At 42.3% G+C, this 26,836-nt stretch overlaps 1 protein-coding gene across 17 annotated transcripts in view; it reads right to left on the bottom strand.

Moving 5' to 3' along the window:
- Positions 1-15,616: 15,616 nt before the first annotated feature.
- The window catches only part of picalma (phosphatidylinositol binding clathrin assembly protein a), a 140,601-nt gene continuing 129,381 nt past the window's right edge, over positions 15,617-26,836 (bottom strand). For 16 of the 17 annotated variants that reach the window (XM_085998822.1, XM_085998820.1, XM_085998825.1 and 13 more), the window contains 2 exons: positions 23,324-23,426; positions 15,617-22,432 (listed from right to left, as the gene is read on the bottom strand). In XM_085998822.1, coding sequence (XP_085854948.1) covers positions 23,334-23,426 — 93 coding nt within the window. In that variant the 3' untranslated portion in view covers positions 15,617-22,432; positions 23,324-23,333. The remainder of the gene's footprint in view (positions 22,433-23,323; positions 23,427-26,836) is intronic. The other variant, XM_085998826.1, reaches the window with a different exon arrangement.

Below are 26,836 nucleotides of genomic sequence, written 5' to 3'. Positions count from 1 at the left end.
GAGGGAAAGGTGAATTGAAATGGAGATGGAAGTCACTTGATGCAGAGGCCGAAGGAGGATATCTTGGTAAGAAACTTGGAATGGGGCTTGAGTGGACGGTAAGAATGAGGACTTTAAAAGAGGCGAGAGGAGTGGAACAAGGTGGTGCTCAAAAAGGGAGACACAGAAACATAGAAGATAGGAGAAGTCGGCCATTCAGCCCCTCGAGTCTGTTCCACCATTTAATGAGATCATGGCTGATCATCCAAATTCAGTACCCTGTCCCTGCCTTCTCCCCATATCCCTTGATCCCTTTAGCCTTATTAAATATATTCAAGAAGGAGTTAGATATATTTCTTCAGTTGCCTTCTGTGGTAGAGAACTCCACAGGTTCACCACTCTCTGGGTGAAGAAATTCCTCCTCATCGCAGTCCTAAATGGCTTACCCCTTATCCTTAGACTGTGACCCCTGGTTCTGGATTCTCCCGCCATCAGGAACATCCTTCCTGCATCTAGTCCTGTTAGAATTTTGTAAGTTTCAATGAGATCCCCCCTCATTCTTCTAAACTCTAGCGAATATAAAACTAATCGACCCAATCACTCTTCATACGTCATTCCTGCCATCCCAGGTATCAGTCTGGTGAATCTTCGCTGCACTCCCTCCATGGCAAGAACATCCTTGCTCAGATAAGGCGACCAAAACTGCACACAATAGTCAAGGTGTGTTCTCACCAGGGCCCTGTACAACTGCAGCAAGACATCCTTGCTCCTGTACTCATCCTCTCGCTAAGGCCAACATACCATTTGCCTTCTTAACCGCCTGCTGCACCTGCATGCTTACCTTTAGCAACTGGTGCACAGGAACACCCAGGTCTCGTTGCACTTCCCCTTTTCCCAATTTATTGCCGTTCAGATAATAATCTGTCTTCCTGTTTTTGCCACCAAAGTGGATACCCTCGCATTTATCCACATTATACTGCATCCGCTATGCATCTGCCCAATCACCCAACCTGTCCAAATCATACTGGAGTTTCTCTGCATCCTCCTCACAGCACACACGCCCACCCAGCTTTGTTTTGTCTGCAAACTTGGAGATATTACATCTAGTTCCCTTGTCTAGATCATTAATATATATTGTGAATAGCTGGGGTCCTAGCACCAATCCCTGCGGTACCCCACTAGTCACTGCCTGCCACTCGGAAAAAGACCAGTTTATTCCAACTCTTTGCTTCCTGTCTGCCAACCAGTTCTCTGTCCAAGTCAGTACCTTACCCCTAATCCCATGTGCTTTAACTTTGCTCGCCAATCTCTTATGCGAGACCTTATCTGTGGTATATGTGCCTTTAAGAGCCCGTGTACTGTAATGCCGGTAGTGGCCACTCGGGCTATATAAGCCTGTATAGTGTCTTGTATCTTTTAGTTCACCTCCAGACTTTGTTCAGTAAACACCTGTTAAACCAACTCCTGCATTCCATGTCTCCATTAACACACGGATGCAACAGTGGCGATGAATTGGAAACGGACTTACCTGCAATTCGGCAGCACCTCAAGGAGATCGATTTCGCAGATGAAGGTCGAAGAAAAAAAAAAGAAAAAACTGTGGTTTCACCAGCTAGCCGGGCTGGTGACAGGTACTGCAATAATCCTTCCTGGGAGGCGGCTGGGGCTCGATCGGCTGGCTCTGCAGCGGGGCTGAGCAGCGAAGGCGGAGGCAAACAGAGACGGAGGGTGGAGCACTCGGGAGACGGCCAGCGCTGCAAAGCAGGTCGGCGTTCGGACCAAGCAGAGGGAGGGAAAAGTCCCAGAGAGTCCAGCGGGAACGAGTCTCCAACTATTAAAAATATCTGTATAAATAAAAACCGCGGAGAACAGCGTTGTCAGCAGCGGCAGGAAAGCGCGGGAGGCGCCATTTTTTCTCGGCAGGGAAGAAAGGAAAGTGCGGGAGGCGCCATTTTTTTTTCAGGATGCCTAAGACTGGCAATATTACTGCTTTCAATAGTGATGTAGAGGATTGGAGCACATATGTGGAAAGAGTGGAGGTATATTGCACAGCAAATGAAATAGAGGATGATAAAAAGGCATCGGTACTTCTAAATCTAATGGGCGCAAGGACATACGGGCTGTTACGAAACTTGATCACTCCAGCCAAACCGATGGACAAGAATTTTAAGGCGATTGTTGATACCCTACAGGAGCACTTAAACCCAACACCGCTGCTGATAGTGGAACGATTCAAATTCTTCAGGAGGAATCAGCACAAGAATGAAAGTAACGCTGATTACCTCACCGAATTAAGAAAGCTATCAAAGCACTGCCAATTCGGGGCAGGACTGGCAGATTCTCTTAGGAGACCGCAGACGAATTTGTCTCGAAGTGAAGGAACACAGAAAAGGCTACTTTCTGAGAAAGATTTAACACTGGACAAGGCTTTCAGTGTGGCTGTATCATACGAAGCAGCAGCAAGAGGAGCTGCAGAGATACAGCAAAAGCCACAGGACTTCGGCACCCATGGAATGACACAGGGTTGAGAGAGATGTTATCGCTGCAGCAGATCCACCCATGACCAGAGGGACTGCTGGTTCAAGGACAAAGCATGCAGGCAATGCGGAAAGATGGGACACATTGCACGTGTATGCCGATCTGGAAACAAAAAATCCACTGACAGAAAAAAAATCAACAAGGAAAAGTACAGAAAGGTACAAATGATGACGGACAGTAGCTCCGAAGACCAGAAGAGTGATAGCGACTCCGGAAACAAGAGACTAAGCTGTCTCAAATTACATAATGTAATTGCCAAAGAAGATTACCAGACCATTTGGGTTACCCTCACGATAGCGGGGTCCCCAGTTAAAATGGAGCTAGATACAGGATCAGCTCTGACCGTCATAAGTCGACGGGATTACGAGCGGCTATTTCCGCATATACCTTTGAAAGACACATCCATTATCTTGAAAACATATACGGGGCAGAAAGTATACCCCAGAGGGAAAATAAGGGTGCCTGTTGTATACAACGGCAAGGAAATACAGAAGTTGTATTTATACGTTCTGCAAGATGGTGGTCCACCGCTGTTGGGACGTGAATGGATCAGGAAGATACGTTTAGACTGGCACTCCATTCAGGCACTGATGGTGACCAGTAAGGAAAAAAATGATGACGTCATACCTGAACGATTAAAAGACATCTTGGCCAACGCCAAAGAAGTGTTTCAACAGGAACTAGGAACCTTGAAAGGCGTCACCGCCTCAATAAAAGTGGAAGATGCGGCAATTCCCAAGTTTTTTAAGGCAAGGCCGGTGCCATACGCAATTCGTCCAGCAGTCGAGGCAGAGCTGGAGAATTTGGAAAAGGCAGGCGTGTTATCAAAGATAGATTGGAGCGAGTGGGCAACACCCATCGTCCCGGTCATGAAGAAAACGTTGAATAATGATAAAGCTGAACAGAGAAAAATTCGCATCTGTGGGGACTTCACGGTGACTGTAAACCCGGTCCTTCACACGGTACAGTATCCTCTTCCGAGGATAGAAGATATTTTCGCCTCACTATCCGGAGGGAAACGTTTCACCAAAATTGACTTGGCACAGGCATATCTACAGATGGAGGTTGAAGAGGCCTCTAAAAAGTATCTCACGATAAATACACACAAAGGCCTGTACCAGTACAATCGACTGGTTTTCAGAGTAGCATCAGCTCCAGCTATCTGGCAAAGAGCTATGGAGCAAGTCCTGCAAGGGATTCCGGGGACTCAATGCTACCTAGACGACATCCTTGTAACAGGAGAAAACGACAACGAGCACCTTGCCAATTTGGAGCAGGTGCTCACTCGGCTCAGAGAACGGGGCCTATGAGCAAATCGCCCCAAGTGCGAATTTTTCCAGAAACAAATATCATTGTGGCCACATAATTAACGAAGAAAGGTTGCATAAGTCACCTGAAAAAATTGAAGCGGTCATAAAAGCCCCAGCACCTGAAAATGTCTCACAATTAAGGTCGTTCCTGGGATTGATAAATTACTATCATAAATTTTTACCGAACTTGTCAACTGTTCTGCACCCTCTTAACGCACTGCTACAAACGGGAGTAAATTGGAAATGGAGCAAAGACTGTAAACGTGCCTTCCATAAATGCAAAGGCTTGATCACGTCCAAGGAAGTTTTGGCTCATTACAACCCATCACTGCCAATCAGACTGGCGTGCGATGCATCCCCTTAAGGCGTAGGAGCGGTATTATCGCATAGATTCCCTGATGGCTCGGCGAGGCCGATAGCTTTTGCGTCACGCTCATTGAACTCAGCTGAGCGTAACTATGCCCAGATCGACAGGGAAGCACTCAGCCTGGTATGGGGAGTGAAGAAATTCAACCATTACCTACACGGACAAAAATTTACCTTGTTGACTAACCATCAACCCCTCATCTCCATATTCAACCCTAAAAAGGGCATTCCCATTATGACAGCGCAAAGGCTACAGAGGTGGTTCCTTTTCCTAGGGGCACACCAATATGACATAGAATACAAAGGCTCAAAACAGCATCGAAATGCTGACGGTTTATCGCGTCTACCGTTGCCAACAGTAGAAGAGGCACCTACAGTGGACCCAGTGGAGATGTTCCACTCAACCACAGTGGAATGTCTACCAATAACAAATTCTACCATTGAAAAGGAAACTAGAAATGACCCGACTTTCTCACGAGTCTACGATTTAACGGTGAAGGGGTGGCCAGCACATGGCGAACCACTGTTGCCAGCATTCTCGCAAAGAAGAGAACAGCTGTCAGTGTGCCGAGGAACCTTGATGTGTGGATCCAGAGTGGTGATTCCACCCAAACTCCAGGATAAAGTGCTAAAGGAGCTTCACGAGGGGCATCTGGGTGGAGTGAAAATGAAGAACCTAGCCAGAGCGTTTGTGGTGGCCAGGTATCAATGGAGACATCGAAGAAATGACCAAGGGCTGTCTAGGATGCCAGAAGGTCCAAAACGCCCCACCACAAACCCCTCTACATCCATGGGAGTGGCCCTCATCTCCATGGCAAAGGGTACACAATGACTTTGCTGGTCCATTTATGGACTCAATGTTCTTAATCGCGGTTGATGCACACTCCAAGTGGCCGGAGGTAATAAAGATGTCCTCCACCACCACGGAAAAAACCATCACAGTATTAAGGACCATATTTGCCAGGAATGGGCTGCCTGAACAGATCTGTTCCGATAATGGCCCACAATTTGTGTCCGAAGAATTCAGGAAGTTCTTAAAAAACAATGGGGTTAAGCACTACACGTCCGCCCCATACCACCCCGCCACCAATGGATTGGTTGAAAGGTTTGTCCAGACCTTCAAGAAGGCCATAAAGGCCATGGGTAATGAAGACATAAATCTACAGCATAAGGTAGATAACTTCTTGTTTGCATACAGGAATGCAACACGTGGTTACAAACCAAACTCCCGCCATGATGTTTTTCAATAGAAGACTAAGATGCCGGCTGGATTTGATCAAGCCAAACATCAGAAGGGACGTAGAGAACCGGCAATTTCAAGGCATGAATGAAAGGCCAACTAGAACCTTCCAGATAGGTCAACAAGTTTTGGCCCGGGACTACCGTACCGAGAAATGGCAGCCTGGAACTATTTGCACACGACTAGGACCGCTGATGTATACCGTGGACATTGGAGAAAGCATAATAAGGCGCCATGCTGACCAGATCATAGAATCATCCGAAAAGGGACAACCTGCACCACAACTCTATACGCCTAATGATGAAGCAGAGATACCCATAGTATCTACCTCTGATCCGGTGATACTGGAACCAGATGAACCCGACACTGGCATTCAAGCCGAATCGACCTTGCCAAAAGAACCTACTAACACCACCGAAAACTACTACACCACCAAGGCGTTATCCGGACCGAGTCAGGAAGCCTCCAGAGAGACTGACTTATAATTGATTAACTGCAGCAAATGTGTAGATTGTTGTTCTTGTAAACATGTTAATTAATGATTACTTAAAATGTTACATACTGGTTTTCTAAAAGGGGAGGAATTGTGGTGTATGTGCCTTTAAGAGCCCCTGTGTACTGTAATGCGGTAGTGGCCACTCGGGCTATATAAGCCTGTATAGTGTCTTGTATCTTTTAGTTCACCTCCAGACTTTGTTCAGTAAACACCTGTTAAACCAACTCCTGCATTCCGTGTCTCCATTAACACACGGATACAAAATTATCGAAAGCCTTCCGAAAGTCCAAATGCACCACATCCACTGGTTCTCCCTTATCTATACCAGTTACATCCTCAAAAAATTCCAGTAGATTAGTCCAGCATGATTTACCCTTTGTAAATCCATGTTGACTTTGTCCGATCCTGTCACTGTTTTCCAAGTGCTCTATTACATCTTTTATAATGGACTCGAGCATTTTCCCCACTTCCGATGTCAGGCTTACCTGTCTATAATTCCCCATTTTCTCTCTACCACCTTTTTTTAAATAGTGGGGTTACATTAGCTACCCTCCAATCCATGGGAACTATTCCAGAGTCTATAGAATTTTGGAAGATGACCAGCAATGCATCTACTATTTCTAGGGCCACTTCCTTAAGTACCCTAGGATGTAGATTATCAGGTCCTAGGGATTTATCGGCCTTCAATGCCATCAATTTCCCTCACACCATTTCCCTACCAATACTGATTTAATTCAATTCCTCCCTCTCATTAGACCCTATGTTCCCCGACATCTCTGGAAGGTTATTTGTGTCCTCCTTTGTGAAGACAGCACCCAAGTATGTATTTAATTGGTCTGCCATTTCTTTGTTCCCCATTATAAATTCCCCTGATTCTGACTGCAAGGGACCTACGCTTGATTATCCCTATTTGAAATTCCCTATTTGATTTCTTGGTGACTATCTTATACTGATGGCCTCTAGTTATGCTCTTTCATGATTTTTAAGACCTCTATTAGGTCACCCCTCAGCCTTCTTTTGTTTTTGTTTTTAAAAAGAGGAAAGAGACCCAGCTTGTTCATCCTTTCCTGATATTTATACCCTCGCATTTCTAGTATCATCCTAGTAAATCTTCTCTGCACCCTCTCCAGTGCCTCTATATCCTTTTTATAATATGCCAACCAGAACTGTACACCGTACTCCAAGTGTGGTCTAACCAAAGTTCAATACAAGATTAGCATAATTTCACTACTTTTCAATTCTATCCCTCTTTAAAAAAAAAAAAAAAGCACCAAGGTTTATTTCAAGGCCTTGTTAACCTGTGTCGCTACTTTTAGGTGATTTGTACTCTGATGCCTTTGCTCCTCTACCCCACCGAGACTTGCACCCTCCAAGTAATAGGTGACTTCCCTATTCTTCATACCAAAATTAAATACCTGACATTTATCAATGTTGAAATTCATTTGTCAATAATGTAAAAGACAAAGCTGAAGCGTTTGCAACCATCTTCAGCCAGAAGTGCCGAGTGGATGACCATATCAGCCTCCTCCAGAGGTCCCTGCCATCACTGAAGCTAGTCTTCAGCCAATTCGATTCAATCCACGTGATAAAGAAACGGCTGAGTGCACTGGATACAGCAAAGGCTATGGGCCCCGACAACATCCCGGCTGTCATGCTGAAGACTTGTGCTCCAGAACTAGCTATGCCTCTAGCCAAGTTATTCCAGTACAGCTACAACACTGGCATCTACCCGACAACGTGGAAAACTGCCCAGGTATGTCCTGTCCACAAAAAGTAGAACAAATCCAATCCAACTAATTACCACCCCATCAGTCTACTCTCAATCATCAGCAAAGTGATGGAAGGTGTCATAGACAGTGCTGTCAAGTGGCACTTGCTCACCAATAACCAGTTTGGGTTCCGCCAAGACCATTCGGCTCCAGACCTCATTGCAGCCTTGGTCCAAACATGGACAAAGGAGCTGAATTCCAGAGTGACTGCCCTTGACATCAAGGCAGCATTTGACCAAGTGTGACATCAAGGAGCCCTAGTAAAATTGAAGTCAATGGGAATCAGGGTGGGGGGAACTATCCACTGGCTGGAGTCATACCTAGCACAAAGGAAGATGGTTGTGGTGGTTGGAGGTCAGTCATCACATCCCCAGGACATCGTTGCAGGAACTCCTTAGGGCAGTGTCCTTGGCCCAACCATCTTCAGCTGCTTCCTCAATGACCTTCCCTCCAACATAAGGTCAGAAATGGGGATGTTCGCCGATGATGGCAGTGTTCAGTGCCATTCGCAACTCCTCAGAATATGAAGCAGTCCACGCCTGCATGCAACAAGACCTGAACGACATTCAGGCTTGGGCTGATAAGTGGCAGGTAACATTCGCACCACACAAGTGCCAGGCAATGACTATCTCCAACAAGCGAGAGTCTAACAACCACCCCTCGACATTCAACGGCATAACCATCACCAAATCCACCAGCATCAACATCCTGGGGGTCAGCATTGACCAGAAACTTAACTGGACCAGCCACATAAATACTGTGGCAACAAGAGCAGGTCAGAGGCTAGGTATTCTGCAGCAAGTGTCTCACCTCCTGACTGCCCAAAGCCTTTCCACAATCTACAAGGCCCAAGTAAGGAGTGTGATGGAATACTCTCCACTTACCTGGAATAGGGCCGCTCCAACAACATTCAAGAAGCTCGACATCATCCAAGACAAAGCAGCCCGCTTGATTGGCACCCCATCCACCACCTTAAACATTCACTCCCTCCACCACTGACGTACCATGGCTACAGTGTGTGCCATCTGCAAGATGCACTGCAGCAACTCGCCAAGGCTTCTTCGGCAGCACCTCCCAAACCCATGACCTCTACCACCTAAAAGGACAAGGGCAGCAGGCGCATGGGAACACCATCACCTCCAAGTCACACACTATCCTGACTTGGAAGTATATCACCATTCCTTCATAGTTGTTGGGTCAAAATCCTGGAACTTCCTCCCTAACAGCACCGAGTACCTTCGCCACACGGACTGCAGCGGTTCAAGGCGGTGGCTCACCACCACCTTCTCAAGGGCAATTGGGGATGGGCAGCGATGCCCAGATCCCATGAAGGAAATTTTTTTAATATGCCCATTCTGCAAGTTTATTAATGTTTTCCTGTAATTTGTTGCAGTCCTCCTCAACTATCCACCCCCCCCCCAAAATTTGGTGTCATCGCAAATTTAGAAATTGTTTTTGATCCCAAAGTCCAAATCGTTAATATAAATTCTGAAGAACGGTGGTCCCAGCACTGATCTTTGTGGGACCCCACTTTCCACCTTCTGCCACTGTGAATAGCTATCCTTTACCCCTACTCTCTGCTTTCTGTCTTGAAGCCAGCTATCCATTCTGCTACTTGCCCTCTGACTCCATATTATTCATTAATCTATTATGTGGTACCTTATCAAAGGCTTTTTGAAAATCTAGATAAATTGCATCTACTGCATTACCCTCGTCTACTCAGTTACCTTTTCAAAAAATTCAATGAGGTTGGTCAAGCAAGACTTTTCCTTTTGAAATCCATGCTGACTATTCATTATTATATTTTTGGTTTCTGGATGTTCTTCTATTTTCTCCTTTAGTTGAGATTCCATTATTTTCCTACCACCGATGTTAAACTGACTGGTCGATAGTTCCCTGGACATGTTCTATCTCTCTTAAATATTATGTTAGCTATCCACCAGTCCTCTGACACTACAGCTTTTTCTGACGAATTATTAAATACATGTAGTAATGCCTCTGCTATCCCTTCCCTAGATTCTTGTAGCATAACTTCCTTGTTTTTGTAATCTATGCCTATTAATAAATCCAAGGATCCCATGTGCTTTTTTAACAGCCTTCTCAACTTGTCCTGTCATCTTCAAAGATTTGTGTACATACATCCCAGGTCTCTGTTCCTGCACCTCCTCTAAAAAATGTGCCATTTAGTTGATATTGCCCCTCTCCTCATTCTTCCTACTTTTCTGTGTTAAATTTTATCTGCCATGTGTCTTCCCATTTTACCAGTCTATGTCCTCTTGAGGTCGGTTACTATCCTCCTCATTGTTTACTGCATTTGCAAGTTTTGTATCATCTCTTGACTCTTAACTGCCCTCTGAAATGGCCTAGCAAGTCACTCAGTTGTAACTAACTGCTACGAAACAAAATACTAAGAATGAAACCAGACGGACCACCCGACATCGACACCAGCTACGGACACGACAACATCACACCCAGCCCAGTCAACCCTGCAAAGTCCTCCTCACCAACATCTGGGAACTTGTGCCAAAATTGGGAGAGTTGTTCCATAGACTAGTCAAGCAACAGCTTGACATAGTCATACTCACAAAATCATACCCAGGGATGGTGATGGAGGAGTTTGGGACATTGGCTGAAAGGTATGTACTGTCCCACCGGCAGGACAGACCCACCAGGGGTGGAGGCACAGTGGTATAGTCGGGAAGGAGTGGCCCTGGGAGTCCTCAACATTGACTCCAGACACCATGAAGTCTCATGGCTTCAGGTCAAGCATGGGCAAGGAAACCTCCTGCTGATTACCACCTACTGCCCTCCCTCATCGGATGAATCAGTAGTCCTCCATGTTGAACACCACTTGGAAGAAGCACTGAGAGTAGCAAGGGCACAGAATGTACTCTGGGTGGGGGACTTCAATGTCCATCACCAAGAGTGGCTCGGTAGCACCACTACTGACCGAGCTGGCCGAGTCCTAAAGGACATAACTGCCAGTCTGGGCCAGCGACAGGTGGTGAGTGAACCAACAAGAGGGAAAAACCTACTTGACCTCATACTCACCAATTTACCTGTCGCAGATGCATCTGTCCATGACAGCATTGGCAGCAGTGACCACCGCACACATTGTGGAGATGAAGTCCCATCTTCACACTGAGGACACCCTCCATCATGTTGTGTGGCACTACCACCGTGCTAAATGGGATAGATTCAGAACAGATCTAGCAGCTCAAAACTGGGCATCCATGAGGCGCTGTGGGCCATCAGCAGCAGCAGAATCGTATTCCACCACAATCTGCAACCTCATGGCCTGGCATATCCCTTACTCTACCATTACCACCAAGCCAGGGGACCAACCCTGGTTCAACAACTAGTGCAGAATAGCATGCCAGGAGCAGCACCAGACGTACCTAAAAATGAGATGCCAACTTGGGGAAGCTGCAACACAGGACTACATGCATGCTAAAAAGCGGAAGCAGCATGCTCTAGACAGGGCCAAGCGATCCCACAATCAATGGATAAGATCAAAGCTCTGCAGTCCTGCCACATCCAGTCGTGCATGGTGGTGGATCATTAAACAACTAATGGGAGGAGGAGGCTCCATGAATATCCCCATCCTCAATGATGGTGGAGCCCAGCACGTGAGTGCGAAAGACAAGGCTTAAGCGTTTGCAACCAACTTCAGCCAGAAGTGCCAAGTGGATGACCCATATCGGCCTACTCCCGAGCTTCCCACTATCACAGAAGCCATTCTTCAGCCAATTCGATTCACTCCACGTGATATCAAGAAACGGCTGAGCGCACTGGATACAGCAAAGGCTATGGGCCCCGACAACATCCGGCTATCGTGCTGAAGACTTGTGCTCCAGAACTAGCCGCGCCTCTAGCCAAGCTGTTCCAGTACATCTACAACACTGGCATCTATCTGACAATGTGGAAAACTGCCCAGGTATGTCATGTCCACAAAAAGCAGGACAAATCCAACCCGGCCAATTAACGCCCCATCAGTCTACTCTCAATCATCAGCAAAGACATGGAAGGTCTCATTGACAGTGCTATCAAGCGGCACGCACTCACTAATAACCTGCTCACTGATGCCCAGTTTGGGTTCCGCCAAGACAACTCTGCTCCCGACCTCATTACAGCCTTGGTCCAAACATGGACAAAGGAGCTGAATTCCAGAGGTGAGGAGAGAGTGACTGCCCTTGACATCAAGGCAGCATTTGACCGAGTGTGGCATCAAGGAGCCCTAGTAAAACTGAAGTTAATGGGAATCAGGGGCAAAATGCTCCACTGGCTGGAGTCATACATAGCACAAAGGAAGATGGTTGTGGTGGTTGAAGGTCAATCATCACAGCCCCAGGATATCGCTGCAGGAGTTCCTCAGGGCAGTGTCCTAGGCCCAACCATCTTCAGCTGCTTCATCAATGACCTTCCCTCCAACATAAGGTCAGAAATGGGGATGTTCGCTGATGACTGCAGTGTTCAGCGCCATTTGCAACTCCACAGATAATGAAGCAGTCCATGCCCGCATGCAACAAGACCTGGACGACATTCAAGCTTGGGCTGATAAGTGGCAGATAACATTCGTGCCACAGAAGTGCCGGGCAATGACTATCGCCAACAAGCGAGAGTCTAACCACCTCCCCATGACATTCAATGGCATTACCATCACCGAATCCCCCACTATCAACATCCTGGGGGTCACCATTAACCAGAAACTTAACTGGACCAGCCACAAATACTGTGGCAACAAGAGGTCAGAGGCTAGGTATTCTGCAGCGAGTGTCTCACCTCCCGACTCCCCAAAGCCTTTCCACCATCTACAAGGCACAAGTAAGGAGTGTGATAGAATACTCTCCACTTGCCTGGATGAGAGCAGCTCCAACAAGAAGCTAGACACAATCCAGGACAAAGCAGCCCGCTTGATTGGCACCCCATCCACCATCTTAAACATTCACTCCCTCCACCACCGGCATACCGTGGCTGCAGTGTACCATCTACAAGATGCACTGCAACAACTCGCTAAGGCTTCTTCGGCAGCACCTCCCAAACCCACGACTTCTTCCAAATAGAAAGACAAGGGCAGCAGGCGCATGGTAACACCACCACCTCCAAGTCACACACCATCCTAACTTAGAAGTATATCGCCAATCCTTCATCGTCGCTGGGTCAAAATCCTGGAACAGCACTGTGGGACTGCAGCGGTACAAGACGACGGCTCACCACCACCTTCTCAAGGACAACTCGGGATGGGCAATAAATGCTGGCAAATTGTCAGCGATGCCCTGAACACAAACGAATAAAAAAAAACCTGCAAACTTTAAAATGATGTCCTGTATACCAAGTACAGGTCATTAACATATATCAAAGAGTATTGGTCCCAATGCCCACCTCCAGTGGAAAACAACCAACCATTCACCACTACTCTCTGCTTTCTCTTAGCCAATTTGGTATCCATGGCACCACTGCTGTCCTTTTAATCCCATGGGCCTTAATTTTGCAAACATGTCTATTATGTGGTACTTCGTCAAATGGCTTTTGAAAGTCCATATACACGTCAACCGCACTACACTCATCAAAGAACTCGATCAAGTTAATCAAACACGATTTGCCTTTAAGAAATCCTTACTGACTTTCATTTATTAGCCCATACTTTTCCAAATGTTAGTTAATTTTGTTCTGGATTAAAGTCTCTACAAGTTTCCCCACCACTGACATTAAGCTGACTGGTCTGTAATTGCCAGGTTCATCCCTCTCCCTTTTTAAAAAAAAAACTGCAGTATAACATTTGCCATCCTCCAGACTGGCACCACCTCTATATCCTAAGAGGATTGAAACATTGTGGCCAGAGTCTCTGCTATCTCCACCCTTACTTTCCTCAGTAATCTAGGATGCAACTCAACCAGACCAGGTAACTTTTCTACTTTGAGGACTGCCAACCTTGAATATCCTCTTTACCTATTTTTATCCTAACCAATATAGCTATTGCCTCCTCCTTTACTGCTACATTGGCAGCATCCTCTTCTCTAGTGAAGTCAGATGCAAAGTACTCATTTAGTACTTCAGCCATGCCCTCTGCCTCCACAAGAAAATCTCCTTTTTGGTCCCCAAGTGAGCCTCACCCCAAAAAGAAAAAAAAATACCAGACTTCTTAAAAGGAGTACCCAACACCAATGAACCCAAGTAGCTTTTTGTGGCAGATCCCAATTCTTAATACTAGGGATTCAAGCCAGATCTCCATATCCGAACCAGAAATACAAGAACTACTGCAGCTGTACCTCAAAATTTTGTACAGATGCAAAAAGATCTATTAGGATACTAGTGACAAAGCTCCACACATGACTTCTCTCGCTTGTGGAATTCTTCCAGTGTCATTACCTAAAACTCAACAAGAGTTAGCTACAAGCAGTCAGTGTGTGTAGCAGTCTTCAAGGTTCTCGATTCTTTCTGTACTTCCAGCAGCCTTCAAGATCAAACTCAAGAGCCTCTGGTAGGTTAAATAGTCAGGAGAACTCTACCTGATAGGGTGATCTGGCCTTGCAATTGATTCATACATGTAAATTCACCACCTGTAGGCAATCAGTCTGTTTTGTAAACTAAAGGAAATATTACTCAATCAGAAACCTAATTACTTGGATCTTATAAATAATTGTCCTCTTGTTAAGTGCTTTGAATCTGTGAAGATCGCTACTGGCTTAAGCACCTTCCACCTCAGCTGCAAAGTCATTTCAAGGTAGTGACCAAAACATCTCATTTCGACATCAGTGAGGCTACAACACATCAATTTTCTACAGGCTGTTAAAATCAGTACAGATTAAACAGTTTTGATTTTAGAATAACGAAATCTCTGCAATGGGTAACAAATTTGTAAAAATGTACAGGGTTAAAAAGGTACTGATTTTCTGTACCAAGATTAAATAGTGCACATTTGATATAAGTCATATTGCAATTCAGTTCCAATACTGAAAGCATAAAAAAGGTAAGTATCTCAATTAGTGGAGGCTTTAGAGCTTCAGGATTAAGCTGCTTTTATACAAGCCATTTTGTATATTTAATACACATTTATATATCACAAAGAGGAAACCCATGCATTAAAATACAAAGTTGTTAGCTATTATATTCTTTCTTCTTCCTGAAGCTAGTGACTCATGTGGCTGTGTTGTTCTGGGGCACTGGTATCTCACTGTCGAGGCTCTCACCTGAAGACTGCATGCTTCAATGTCAGCAGGCATGAGAGTATCCACTATTTTTACAATTCATCAATTTTTACTTTTAAATTGTTAAATAGAAAGTTATATTTAATAGTTTATTTTTAACAAACTGACATGTAACTCAAATTTCATCCAGCTTCAAGTGCAGTTGGCAAAAAAAGTACCACTTCAAAAACTATTAACCAATTTCTCCCCACAAAATAAGCTGGCAGTATTTTATAAAGACTCTTCACATTTTTTGTGAATCCGAGTTGATGCTCCAGTATTGACATATTTAGACCAAAACACAAGGTTTATTGTTCTCTATCAGGTGTTATAGCATCTCATCAATAGCTGCCTTCACTTTTATTTAATAAAAGATCAGAATTAAGTCAAATTAGTTTAAATTTAAAACAGCAAACAAACGCAGAATTAGGTATTGCAGTTTGGCTGTCAGAGAAATAAGGACAGTTACTTAAAAAAAAAACACAAACTTCTATTGAATTATATGCAATAAATTACAATAAACATACAAGAGCCGAAGGATAGCGCCGATCTTGATAGGTTAACTGATATTTCCTCATTCTGGATTCCGGTTTTCTTAAAATTACAAGCAGTATCCAGAATAAAATATTGGGTGATAACAGCAGCACATTCGCCCCACTAAACATTTCAACTTCTTGCACAAAACTTTGATGAGCTCAGGACTTTAAAACATTTCATTTACACCACAGGTCTTATGAAACATAACTGGCTTTATTTTTGAAAAAATCCACATGGTGATGCAAAAGTATGAGAAATCTGCATCCAAATATCAATTACAATGCATTATTTATATTCAAAGATAAGAATTTTAGTGTACAATTCAAAATGGCTAATGGCTACAGTGAGAAATATTAAGGCAATAATCCAAACCCAGTGCATGCTAAACTATTTCCACTTCGAAGGATATGTGAGAAACACTTTGTAGTAGACATTGCCATAAGGTATATGGTGCACTGCTCCCATACTATGGGAATTCCTCTTTATGACAGCACAGAAGAGCAAGGACACGGCAATACTTCAAGTAGATACTTTTTTAAAATAGGCAGCAAAGCAAAGAGCATCTATTTATATAGCATATTATAATCTCTCTCTCAGAAGCATCCCAAAGAATTAATAATATTGTGCTCTCATTTAAAGGCAAGATACTTGGAATTTTTTCCATTTGTAGTATGCTGAGGGGGGTGGGGGCGGGGGGGGGGGGGGAGCGAAAGAGCACACGCAATGTTGCACTGCCAACTTGGATCAGAATTGTTCCTGTATGCACATAGGAGTAAGGATACAGTGAATATAGAAATAATTTCACTAGAAGTCAGCAGGATATGCTGACCAATGTTTTATTTCTGGCATATCCAGGTGAAGTGCTGAAGCTTTTGCTCTTACTATCCCTCCACTTTGTTTATGGAAAAGTATCTCATATTAGTGTCAATCTACAGAACAGAAAGGCTCTTTATATAGAATGAAAAGAATCTAATACTCATTATTGTCCAAGACCATATAATTCAAGGGAATGAACATCTGTGGGTGGAGAGGCCAAGTACTATTTGTTCACTCTCCCAATTTTAGCCCCTGATGTCTGGGGAGGAAGTACAATTCTGCGCGATTGTAATTTAGTGACCTCTGCTGGAAATACATTTGTATGGATGTCAGAAGAGAGCAGGTTTAGGCTTGGAAATAATGCCCCATGTTTGAGTAGTCTGTCAAAACTTGTGCTTTGCTCATGCACATAAAGAATGACCGTTTGAACAAGATACTAAAAAGATGCCAACCCTCAGGGAATCATACACCCAAGCATGAGTCACTTCCTCTGAAGCAGGGGAAGAAAAGATGCTGATCCTGTTCAAACACATACATCGTTCTCAAATACATTTATATTAAAATCTAAACATGTATGTTTTATAAATGCCAGCCACTCAACACCTTCTTTGCAGCAAGCAGTTTTCAATAGCCATATGCTGCTTCTTTTAAAATTCTGACAAAAGGCCATCGACCTGAAACGTTAACTCTGTTTCTCTCTGCACTGATGCTGCCTGACCTGCTGAGTATTTCCAGCATTTTCTGTTCTTATTTCACAATTTTGTTCAATTAGCTGCCAACATGTTATAGTCAAAGTCATGAATTTAATTACCACCATACTGAAAAAATTGGTTTAAGGTATAATTTCTGCTGTATCATGGATTAAATACATTTGTAAAAGAACAGTCTACAAATGCTTAAGTTATTGAATCATTTACACCAAAACCAGCAAGTTGTATGCAATACATTCTAGTGCTGATGGCACCTTCATTTTCCTCCTTAGAGAGATTGATAAATGAGGTAATGTGTCAAGTAGCCACAGACATTACGACGAAGATGGCAACTCTAAACAGGCAGTCAAACTTGACTGTTACCAAATGATCTTTCCATACACACGAAAGTTGCTGCTTATTCTGTATACCATTTAGCCTAGCACCGTTTATGAAAATGAAGTCATCAGACTATGGTTTAAATTTTGAGCAAATATTCAGAATTTAAAACACTTCAAAACCCTAACAAATTATTTGACCAATATGTTTATGTTCATTTCTACACTGAATCAGGCAGTCAAGGTGGGCCCTTGCAGATGGCAGAGCTAGTTATATTCAAACACAAAGCATTTTCATCTTCCAGTTAAACTGTGTTTTTGCAAGAGACCTAATGGCATGTTTGCAGCTTCAATCCTCCACACAAATTGTCAGCTGGGATGTTGGGAAAGTAGAGAGATGCTGCTGTCTAAATTGAAAAGTGTGTGTGATACAAGAAACTTAAATGACAAACTGATTATGGGATGGGGGTGGAGGATCAGGGAACATAAGAAAGACTGCATTTTACTCAAATATTTCATCTGCCTGGTACTGAGCCCAGAACACCGCTAACTTCGCTTTTCTACTGACAATCTCAAATTGATCAGTCAGATCATGTATTTTTGAAATTTGTAACAAGGCAAGATTTCGCAAGTAGAATTTTATGCACTAGTTTTGTCAACATACGGTGATTCAGATATAGAAAATTCTAGAATTTTTCAATCTTAAGTTCCACTCGATTAATGTCATAATTCATTTACCATACACAGTCATGCCCACATATATGAAATTAGTTCACAGAATTCACAGAATCTAGTGCAGATAGAGGCCATTTCGGCCCATCGAGCCTGCACTGACACATATCCCACCCTATCCCTGTAACCCCACGTATTTAATCCCCTAACACTAAGGGTCAATTTATCATAGCCAAATCAACCTAACCTGCACATCTTTGGACTGTGGGAGGAAACCGGAGCACCCGGAGGAAACCCACGCAGACACAGGGAGAATGTGCAAACTCCACACAGACAGTCGCCCGAGGCCAGATTTGAACCCGGGTCCCTGGCGCTGTGAGGCAACAGTGCTAACCACTATGCCACCGTGAAATTAGTTGACGAGCAATAATAAGCAGCACTGAAATTTGTAAGGCAAAGGATATTATTACTGGACTACTAGTGGAAGTACCAAATGGAGGGAAGACACTACCCCAGAAAGAAGCAAAAAAACACACTGATCTCTTTCCCTTGCCCTGCCAAAAAGTCTCACATTGCAACCAGTCACACAGCAAAGTGGCATATCTTCTATTCATGCTCTTGGCCAGGGAATAGTGGGTGGTGAAGTAAAGGTATATTCAAAGAAAAAAAATCTTATGGTAACGATCTGATTGCTGATATGTTCAGTTGTAAAGCATAGTAAAACTAACATCAAATCAGTAGACACCAGTACTATCACATACAAAGCATCAAATTTTAGCTGTCCACCAAATGACTCACTTCATTATACTTTTAGGAAATGTTCACTCACAGTTTCCAACCTCAGCTTGAATCATAAAAAAGAAAATTTAAGAATAAAGCAGAATTGTCAATGAGCCACTCTTGCACACTTCCAATCTCTATGGTCAAAGCAACATTGATAATTGTCTGGAAGCAGGCCATTAGCCTGCAGTTAGTAGTGTGAGAAGAGGGGAGGGAAATAAAGGGTTTTGTACCGAGAGGGAGCAGCATGGACTATAGGAACATAAAACAGGAGTAGGCCATTCAGCCTCTTGAGCCTGTTCCGCCATTCTGTTAGATCATGGCTGATCTGGACATTAACTCCATTTACTCACCGTTGCTCCATATCCTTGATAATCTTACCTAATAAATATCTATCGAACTCAAGTCTTGAAAATTTTAATTGACCCAGCATTCACAGCATTTTGGGGGAGAGAATTTCAGATTTCAACCAAGTTTGTGAGAAAAAGTGCTTCCTGATTTCACTCCTAAATGGCTTAGCTCTAATCTTAAACTCCTGCCATCTTGTTCTGGAGTCCCCCACCAGAGAAGAGAGTTTCTTTGTATCTACCCTATAGAATCCCTTTAGCATTTTAAACAAACACCTCTAAACCATCTTAACTTAAGGGAATACAAGCCAAGTTTATGCAACTTGTCCTCAATTTAACACTAAGCCCTGGTACCATTCTGGGGCATCCACACTGGACTCCCTCCAAGGTCAGTATATCTTTCATGAGTTTCGGTGCTCAAAACTAAACACAGCACTCTAGATAAGAGTTCTGACGAAGGCTCAGTACAGCTGAAGTACAACTTCCTCCCTTTTGAATTTCAACCCCTTTTGAGTTTAAGGCCAACACTCCATTTGCCTTATTTATTACTTTTTGTATCTGTGTACTAGCAGTTAGTGATCTGTGCACATGGTTCCTCCTCAACTGCTATTAGTCTCTCACCATTAAGAAAATATTCCAATTTGTCTTGCTTGGATCCAAAATGAATGACCTCACACTTCTCCACATTGCCCACTCACAGTCTGTCTGTGTCCCATTGTAATGTCCTGCTCCCATCCATACAACTTACTGTGCCTCCTAACCTAGGGTCATTTGCAAAGTTGGATATACAACACTCTATTCCTTCATCCAAGTCATTAATGTGTGGTGAAAAGGCAAGGCCTCAGTATAGATCCCTGGGGAACTTCACATCCTGCCAATCAGAGAACATCCCCTTTATTCCTACTCTGTCTCTCCTACCTCCCAGCCAATTACCAACCCACGTCACAGGGTTACCTCCAATTCCTTGCGCTCTCATTTTTGCTAATAATCTCTTGTGCGGAACCTTATCAAATTCCTTCTGGAACATTCATAGACATTCCCATGTTAGTGACCACCTCAAAAAATTCAGCTAGATTAGTCAGACATGGCCTACCCTGTGAAAGATTTACATCCTGCCAACTGTCCTGGAGCAGAAGTACTCCCAAGATACTCCCAGAAATCACAAGATAAAGAATGCAAAATCTTTGTACAACTCTCTGAACCAATGTTAAGACAGCAGCAATTTTATGTTGAAAGGTTTACTGCAACTGAATCACAGAATCCCCACAGTGCAGATAGAGGCCATTTCGGCCCATCGAGCCTGCACCGACACATATCCCACCCTATCCCCGTAACCCCACGTATTTAATCTCCTAACACTAAGGGTCAATTTATCATAGCCAAATCAACCTAACCCGCACATCTTTGGACTGTGGGAGGAAACCGGAGCACCCGGAGGAAACCCACGCAGACACGGGGAGAATGTGCAAACTCCACACAGACAGTCGCCCGAGGCCAGATTTGAACCCGGGTCCCTGGCGCTGTGAGGCAACAGTGCTAACCACTATGCCACCGTGCCCCCTTTTGGGTTTTTTTTCATTTCAAAAGTCAATCAATATCAACTGACCTCTGACGGAGTATGCTTTTTGCAGCAAATAATACTGGGCTCTAAAAAGCATTCCACTACAAACAAATAGAAACTTTTTTGATATTATTGATATCCATATTTTCTGATAAATCCTGTACAGCTTTGATTATCTTTGAAAGAGACAAAAAATTTAAATAATTGTACAAATGAACAAAAATATCATTTCTGGTAGCAAAGCCTTTCCAATATTCAAAAAGATTGAGTTGACATAACAGCTTACCTACAACAGCTTAATTATTTTATTAAATAATGCAGAGTTGTTATATCCATGCACAGGATCTTTTGGAATCAAGAGATATAACTTGGTCCTAGCTGGCAACAACATTTCAGTGAAAGCTGCTCTTTATTTGAAAATCCACCAATTTTCTCCCAACATACATTTTTCTTTTAAACAAAATATATTCTGCAAAGACAATGCAGCAAAATTTTGCGAAGTTCGTGTACTGAATTGCCTTAAGCTCAAACTATCCTTCACACCACTGATGTGGACAGAGTTTATGTTATATACAATGAAGCACCGATCAACAGCGCTTTATCGTGTTATTCTTTATCTTGCTTTACTTTAAAAAAAAATTCTACACAGAAACTATTCCCTCATATCCAACTTTGTGTAAACAAGTCTTCTCAGAACCAACCAGTGAAGACACCATGTGTGGACCTTTAAACAAATATTTCTAGTGTTCTGAGATCTGCATATGATTTGGAGTTCTATGGAGGTAGAGGATCTTTGTGAACTGAAGGCAATTCTTTACATTCTAGTCAGGAAAGGCAGCATAAAACTTGGATGTAAAATAATGACATGCTGAGCATAGAGCAATAAAAGGGCATTCCCATTTATGCTAATGCCAAAATACAAATGTAGTGCTTTGCGAGTCAATAACTGTTCCCTTGCAAAATCCTAGGCACAGAATTAACTACATTGATTAATACATTATTCATTCTAAATCCCATATAAACGTAAGATTGTGATTCTGCCTACAAATAATTGTACTAGGGATAAGTAAACTGATTTGTAGAATATTTAGTGCTCCATCTTTCAATTAACTGCATTTTTCATTCAAACTCATGTTTTCATCCAACTGATGAACCATGCACATCCATATTAATCCTCACAGGAAGCATCTGATGCAATATTGTTACTTAATCTGACGGTCATAAATAAATATAGTACACAAGGAATGTCTACTGCAAACTTGAATAAAAAGTAAAATTCTAAATTAATAATTTTAGCATGATTATTTTGTGATGGTGAAAGAAAAACGGTTGCTTGAACATACAAAAGTTTACATAATTTACTGCTGCTTTTCAAAGAATACCTCACCAAATCCTGATAATTTACAATCCAGCAGCTCTGATCATATATAGTCGCAAATCTCACTCGTTCTTCAAGCCGTCATTTCTAAATCAATAAAAGTTTCACTCAGCATGAGAACATAATTCGTCGCTGTACTGTAGAGCATTATTGGTTGGAACAGTTTAAAATCATGATTGAATCAGTCATCACCCATCATCATCAAAATAAAGCCTTTCCATCTGCTGCTGAAGTTTATATATCAACATTTGCTTTCCAATAAACCTTCCATCTTGGTCATTCTGCCATTTTGTTTATTATCCATACTGAGGTCATCCTTATGGAAGATAGTTTCATAAACAGCGAGTATTTTGCATGAAGAATAAAATTTGCTGCTTAGCACTTATCTTCTCAGAATGGATCCATTTGATGCCATTACATAAACTGCAACTGGAAAAAAAGACAAAACAGAAAATAGCTTAAGAGTTTCAGGTAATAAGATCTATTAGACAACAAGATTTCTGTACAGTAAAAAATTACCTTTATGTTTCCTTAAAAATCAAATTACAGTCCATCCTAAACACAATTTCCTCAATCAAAATCAAGTTTTCAATTACAAGTCAGTTTTTACATATAATATTCTGAACCAGGTATTCATATCTATGTTGACCAGTGTAGAATACAGTTCTACAGGCAATGTGTGAAAGAAGAGAATAAAAGGAGTTACAGGTGTGTCCAACATAAGAATATAACAGCAAGAACTTTAGTGATTTAAAAAAAGTGAACTGCATTACAGACCTATTTCTGGATGAACAACTGTCCAGAGTCCCAGTTATAAACTTTCTCTGTTAATCGTGCTATAGATTAATCGAGACACCACTGCATCAACAGATGCTATTATGTGCATTTGAAAACCTTTTGTACAATTTTCTAAGATGTATTTGAAGCTTTTTCAGGTTACGGGACAGTAACTTCTACAGTGGAAAATTAAACATAAACCTACGTTTAAATTGACCAACAGGACCCATTTCATGTCAGAATTGGTTTGTCGAGTTATTATCTCCACAAAAGAAAAAGGTTGCATGCGAATCAGTGCATACACACACACCATACATAAAAGTAAACTAACGACATCACAAATTTCTACAAAGTACAACTACACCACGATATCCATGCAATCACAGTACTGTTTTGACACACTTTCGCAGGATAACCAAATGCTTCAGCAAACTAACAGCAATGCTAACGTAGCTGGCCTTGTTTGATGGCTTTATGGACCATTCTGAACTTTGCTCAACATAGCATACACAAACATACACACACGTATTACACCATGAATACCTTGTCTGTTCTACAAGAAGTCCTTGAGAGAGAGCTCTGCAAACGGATCCTTTCCAGGAGCTCTAGGAGGACTTTGACTAGAAGGACTTGAGGCTGTAGGCAACTATTTCAGAAAGCGAAGAAAGAAAGTGAAAGCAGAAAATGCGAAGAATAGAACATAGGAATTCAGTGACAGCAATGCAGAAATTGGCTGACATTTTAGCAATGACAGAAACATTTGCAAAGATTCAATTATATACAGATTAATTTTTTAAAATCATTTGCCAGTTTAAGAACTAAGAAAAAGGTTTCAGCTGCTATGAACTAATTTTTAAGCAGAATTATTTGTAATTTAAGCAAAAGGTGTTAGCACAGAAGTAGCTAGTTTTTACCATCAAAATATTGATGCAAAATATATACAATACGAAGTTTCATTCCTAAACTTGGTCATCAAACAAGTACCAGTACCAACTTACAATTTAGCATTTGGCTGTTTGAAATGCATGAACTGTTCAATTTTTGATAGATTTGAAGTCCATAATTTACTTTTCTAAATCAGATTTTCCAAGAGGGGGAAAGGCATTTAAACAGCACCTTAATGTACCATGTCAGGAAAGTCATTAAGTAAAATAAAATTGAAGAGATACACCAGAGAAAAAGATGAGCTGCTGCCCACCTTCCTGACTGGACAATGTTGTATGTGGTGCAGGAGGAAGAAAATAAAGTAGGAAAGTTATGCAGAAGATTCCAAGCAAAAGCAATTAATGCTACATTGATCAACTCTTTAAGAATGGTTTTGAAGGGAATATGAATAGATCAAAGCGACAACAACTTGCATTTTTATATAACACCTTTAACATAGAAAAAGTCCCAAAGAGCTTCACAAGTGTTATGAGACAAAAATGAATGCTGAGCCAAAGAGTGGGCAGCAGAGTTTTGGATGAGCTGAACTTTACAGGCCATGGGAGATCAGTCAGGGCAGCATTGGAACAGTCGAGTCTAGAGGTGACAACGTCAGAGATTCAGATGGGCTGAGACATGGATGGAAGTGGGCAATGCTATGGAGGTGGAAGCAGGCAGTCTTTGTGATGGAGCGAATATGGGATGATCATCTCAGGGTCAAATACGAGCCAAGAATAGATCTTTGGGGGACTCCTGAGGCGACAGTGCGGGGTGGGGTGGGGGGGGGAAGGAAAGAAGCCATTTTTGGAGATGCTATGGTTTGATAGGCAAATATGCAGTCCCACTGAGCTGGATAAGAGGAGAGGCGTTGAAGGAGTATGGTGTGGTTGAACATGTCAAAGGCTGCAGAAAGGTTGATGAGGATGGGAAGGGGAAATGCACCATGGTCACAGTCACAGAGGATGTCATTTGTGACTGATTAGGGCAGGATCGGGGAGAGAGAGTCAAACGTGAAGTTGTGCAAAAGATGCGCACAGATTTGGGAAACATATTCAAGGACTTTGGAAGAAAGGGAGATTGCAGATGGGGCAATAGTTTACAAGGACAGAGGGGTCAAGGGCAATTGGTGATAATGGCTGTTCTGAAAGGGAGGGAGATAGTAACCGAGGAGAGGGAACTATTTACAATATCATCTAACATGGGAGTCAGGAAGGGAAGCCAAGTGATCAGCAGTTTAGTGGGAATGGGATCAAGGAAGAGAAGGTGGGTCACAGCAATCAAATATTTCACAGAACACAATGGTTCCTATGCTGGTGGGACTATAGATTTGCCATCGTGGAATGTAAGTGATCATGTGAATAGTGTGCATTGTAACATTGTAATAAAATCTTCAGTTGCTTACTTTCCAGGATTGAGGAAGACATTTTTAGAGCTTTTCTTGCAGCTTTTAATCTGCAGTTTGTTCTCAGAACATTGAGCATTTTGGACAAGATCCATGGCGGTGCAAATTGTATGTGGTCTATGAAGGGAATTAATTTTACAGGCCAATTGATCATTTTAAATTCCTTATTTTATATTTCAATCTTTGGAGAAAAAAAACTTTACTAAAGAAATGTTTGCAATGTTTCATCTGTAAATTTCAAGACGAACTCATGTCTACAATTTCTGGTGCAACTCGTTTAGTGCACTAGCACGATGCATCATTGGCTCATTATCAATTGCTGGATTCACCATTTATTAATTACATTACACATTTAACCCCACTCATTAAGCACACTTTGTTTCTTGCCACACAGAAAGCCCCGCAGAGCTTGGGCACTCTGTCTGGAGAAATGCAGGATTAAAGCTGCATCTACCACAATGTGAAACCTAAAATGCCCATCACCACTGTTCAGTTATGTCACATTCAGTATAAATTGCTATAAAACGCCAGCAACACTAACTAGAATCCCTAACTCAACAACAAGCATGTAGATGTATTGACATAAAAAGGCCATCTCATTTAAGCAAAACCTGTATGCTAATTAAGATCCTAAAACTCAGTTTCCTAAATTTTATGCAAGTCAATGTACAATTCAAATCTTAAACCTAGAACATCTAACAATCTATTGCTGTGTCTTGTTATTAATCGTTGTGTGACTATTGAATGGACTTCAAATATAAGCATTACTTTGTGCAAAACAATACTGCTTTATTGGGAATAGCATTTCAATTCATGGTCAAACTAAGATCCTGAATAAATTTACCCCTACACTAGTATGCTTTATAGCTTTCTACAGCAGCTGCTGGACTGTGACCACGCTGTTGTAACATTCTTACACAGGATTGTGTGTGGGATTTTACCCCAAAATATGGAACAATGTCAAAACTGATTTCCAAAATCACATGTAATAAAACACTACTTCTACAGAACATTATAGACCAAACTTGAGAAAGCAGACTACTAATCTGTAGGCGAGAAATATAGTTGGGCTCACTTAGGCAGAAGAAAACAATTTTAATCCTGAAACAATTAGTTCATGTCTGCATGCCAGTACCAGTAGTATGTTACTGGAGTTTGAACAGGCAGCACTAGACAATGGTACTTTCCGACATAGTAAGCTCAGCCATACTGTATAAATGGTGATACCTGTACATAGCTAAGCTTAGAAGCTGCCCCAGAAACAACAAAAATGAGGCCAATTTCACCTAGTCTGTTCTTGTCAATTGTTTTCAACTGTGAGATTGAGCAAATTTAATATAAACCAACCGAGAAACAAAAACTCAACAATGCACAATATACTGATGTGAACAATACAAGACCATTACCAGCTTACAACTATAATAGTACAAAGCAAAATACAGACTTTGAATTAAGACAGCACTGGGATCTTAAATGCAATTACCAGGCTCCACCAGTGTCTCGGTTGATAAAGGCCATGTATAACTGAGCCATACAGAACAGAAAGTCTCAGATTCAATCCCTGGTCTGTGCAGAATAAGCTTGATATCAACCAGGATGGCAGTAGGGTTACTCGTCTTAAAAAGGGGGAAAAAAAAAAAATCAGGGTTTCTAATCCTGTGGCTCTTGCTGGAAAGTGCCCATGACTGGGATTGGCAGTGATTCTGTCTATCATTAAATAACTTACTGTG

This window comes from Somniosus microcephalus, chromosome 10, assembly GCF_052327205.1.
Source record: "Somniosus microcephalus isolate GS21.2 chromosome 10, FLI_Smic_1.0, whole genome shotgun sequence".
In the NCBI taxonomy this organism is placed as follows: Eukaryota; Metazoa; Chordata; class Chondrichthyes; order Squaliformes; family Somniosidae; genus Somniosus; species Somniosus microcephalus.
This window is presented reverse-complemented; position numbering and strand designations above follow the sequence as displayed.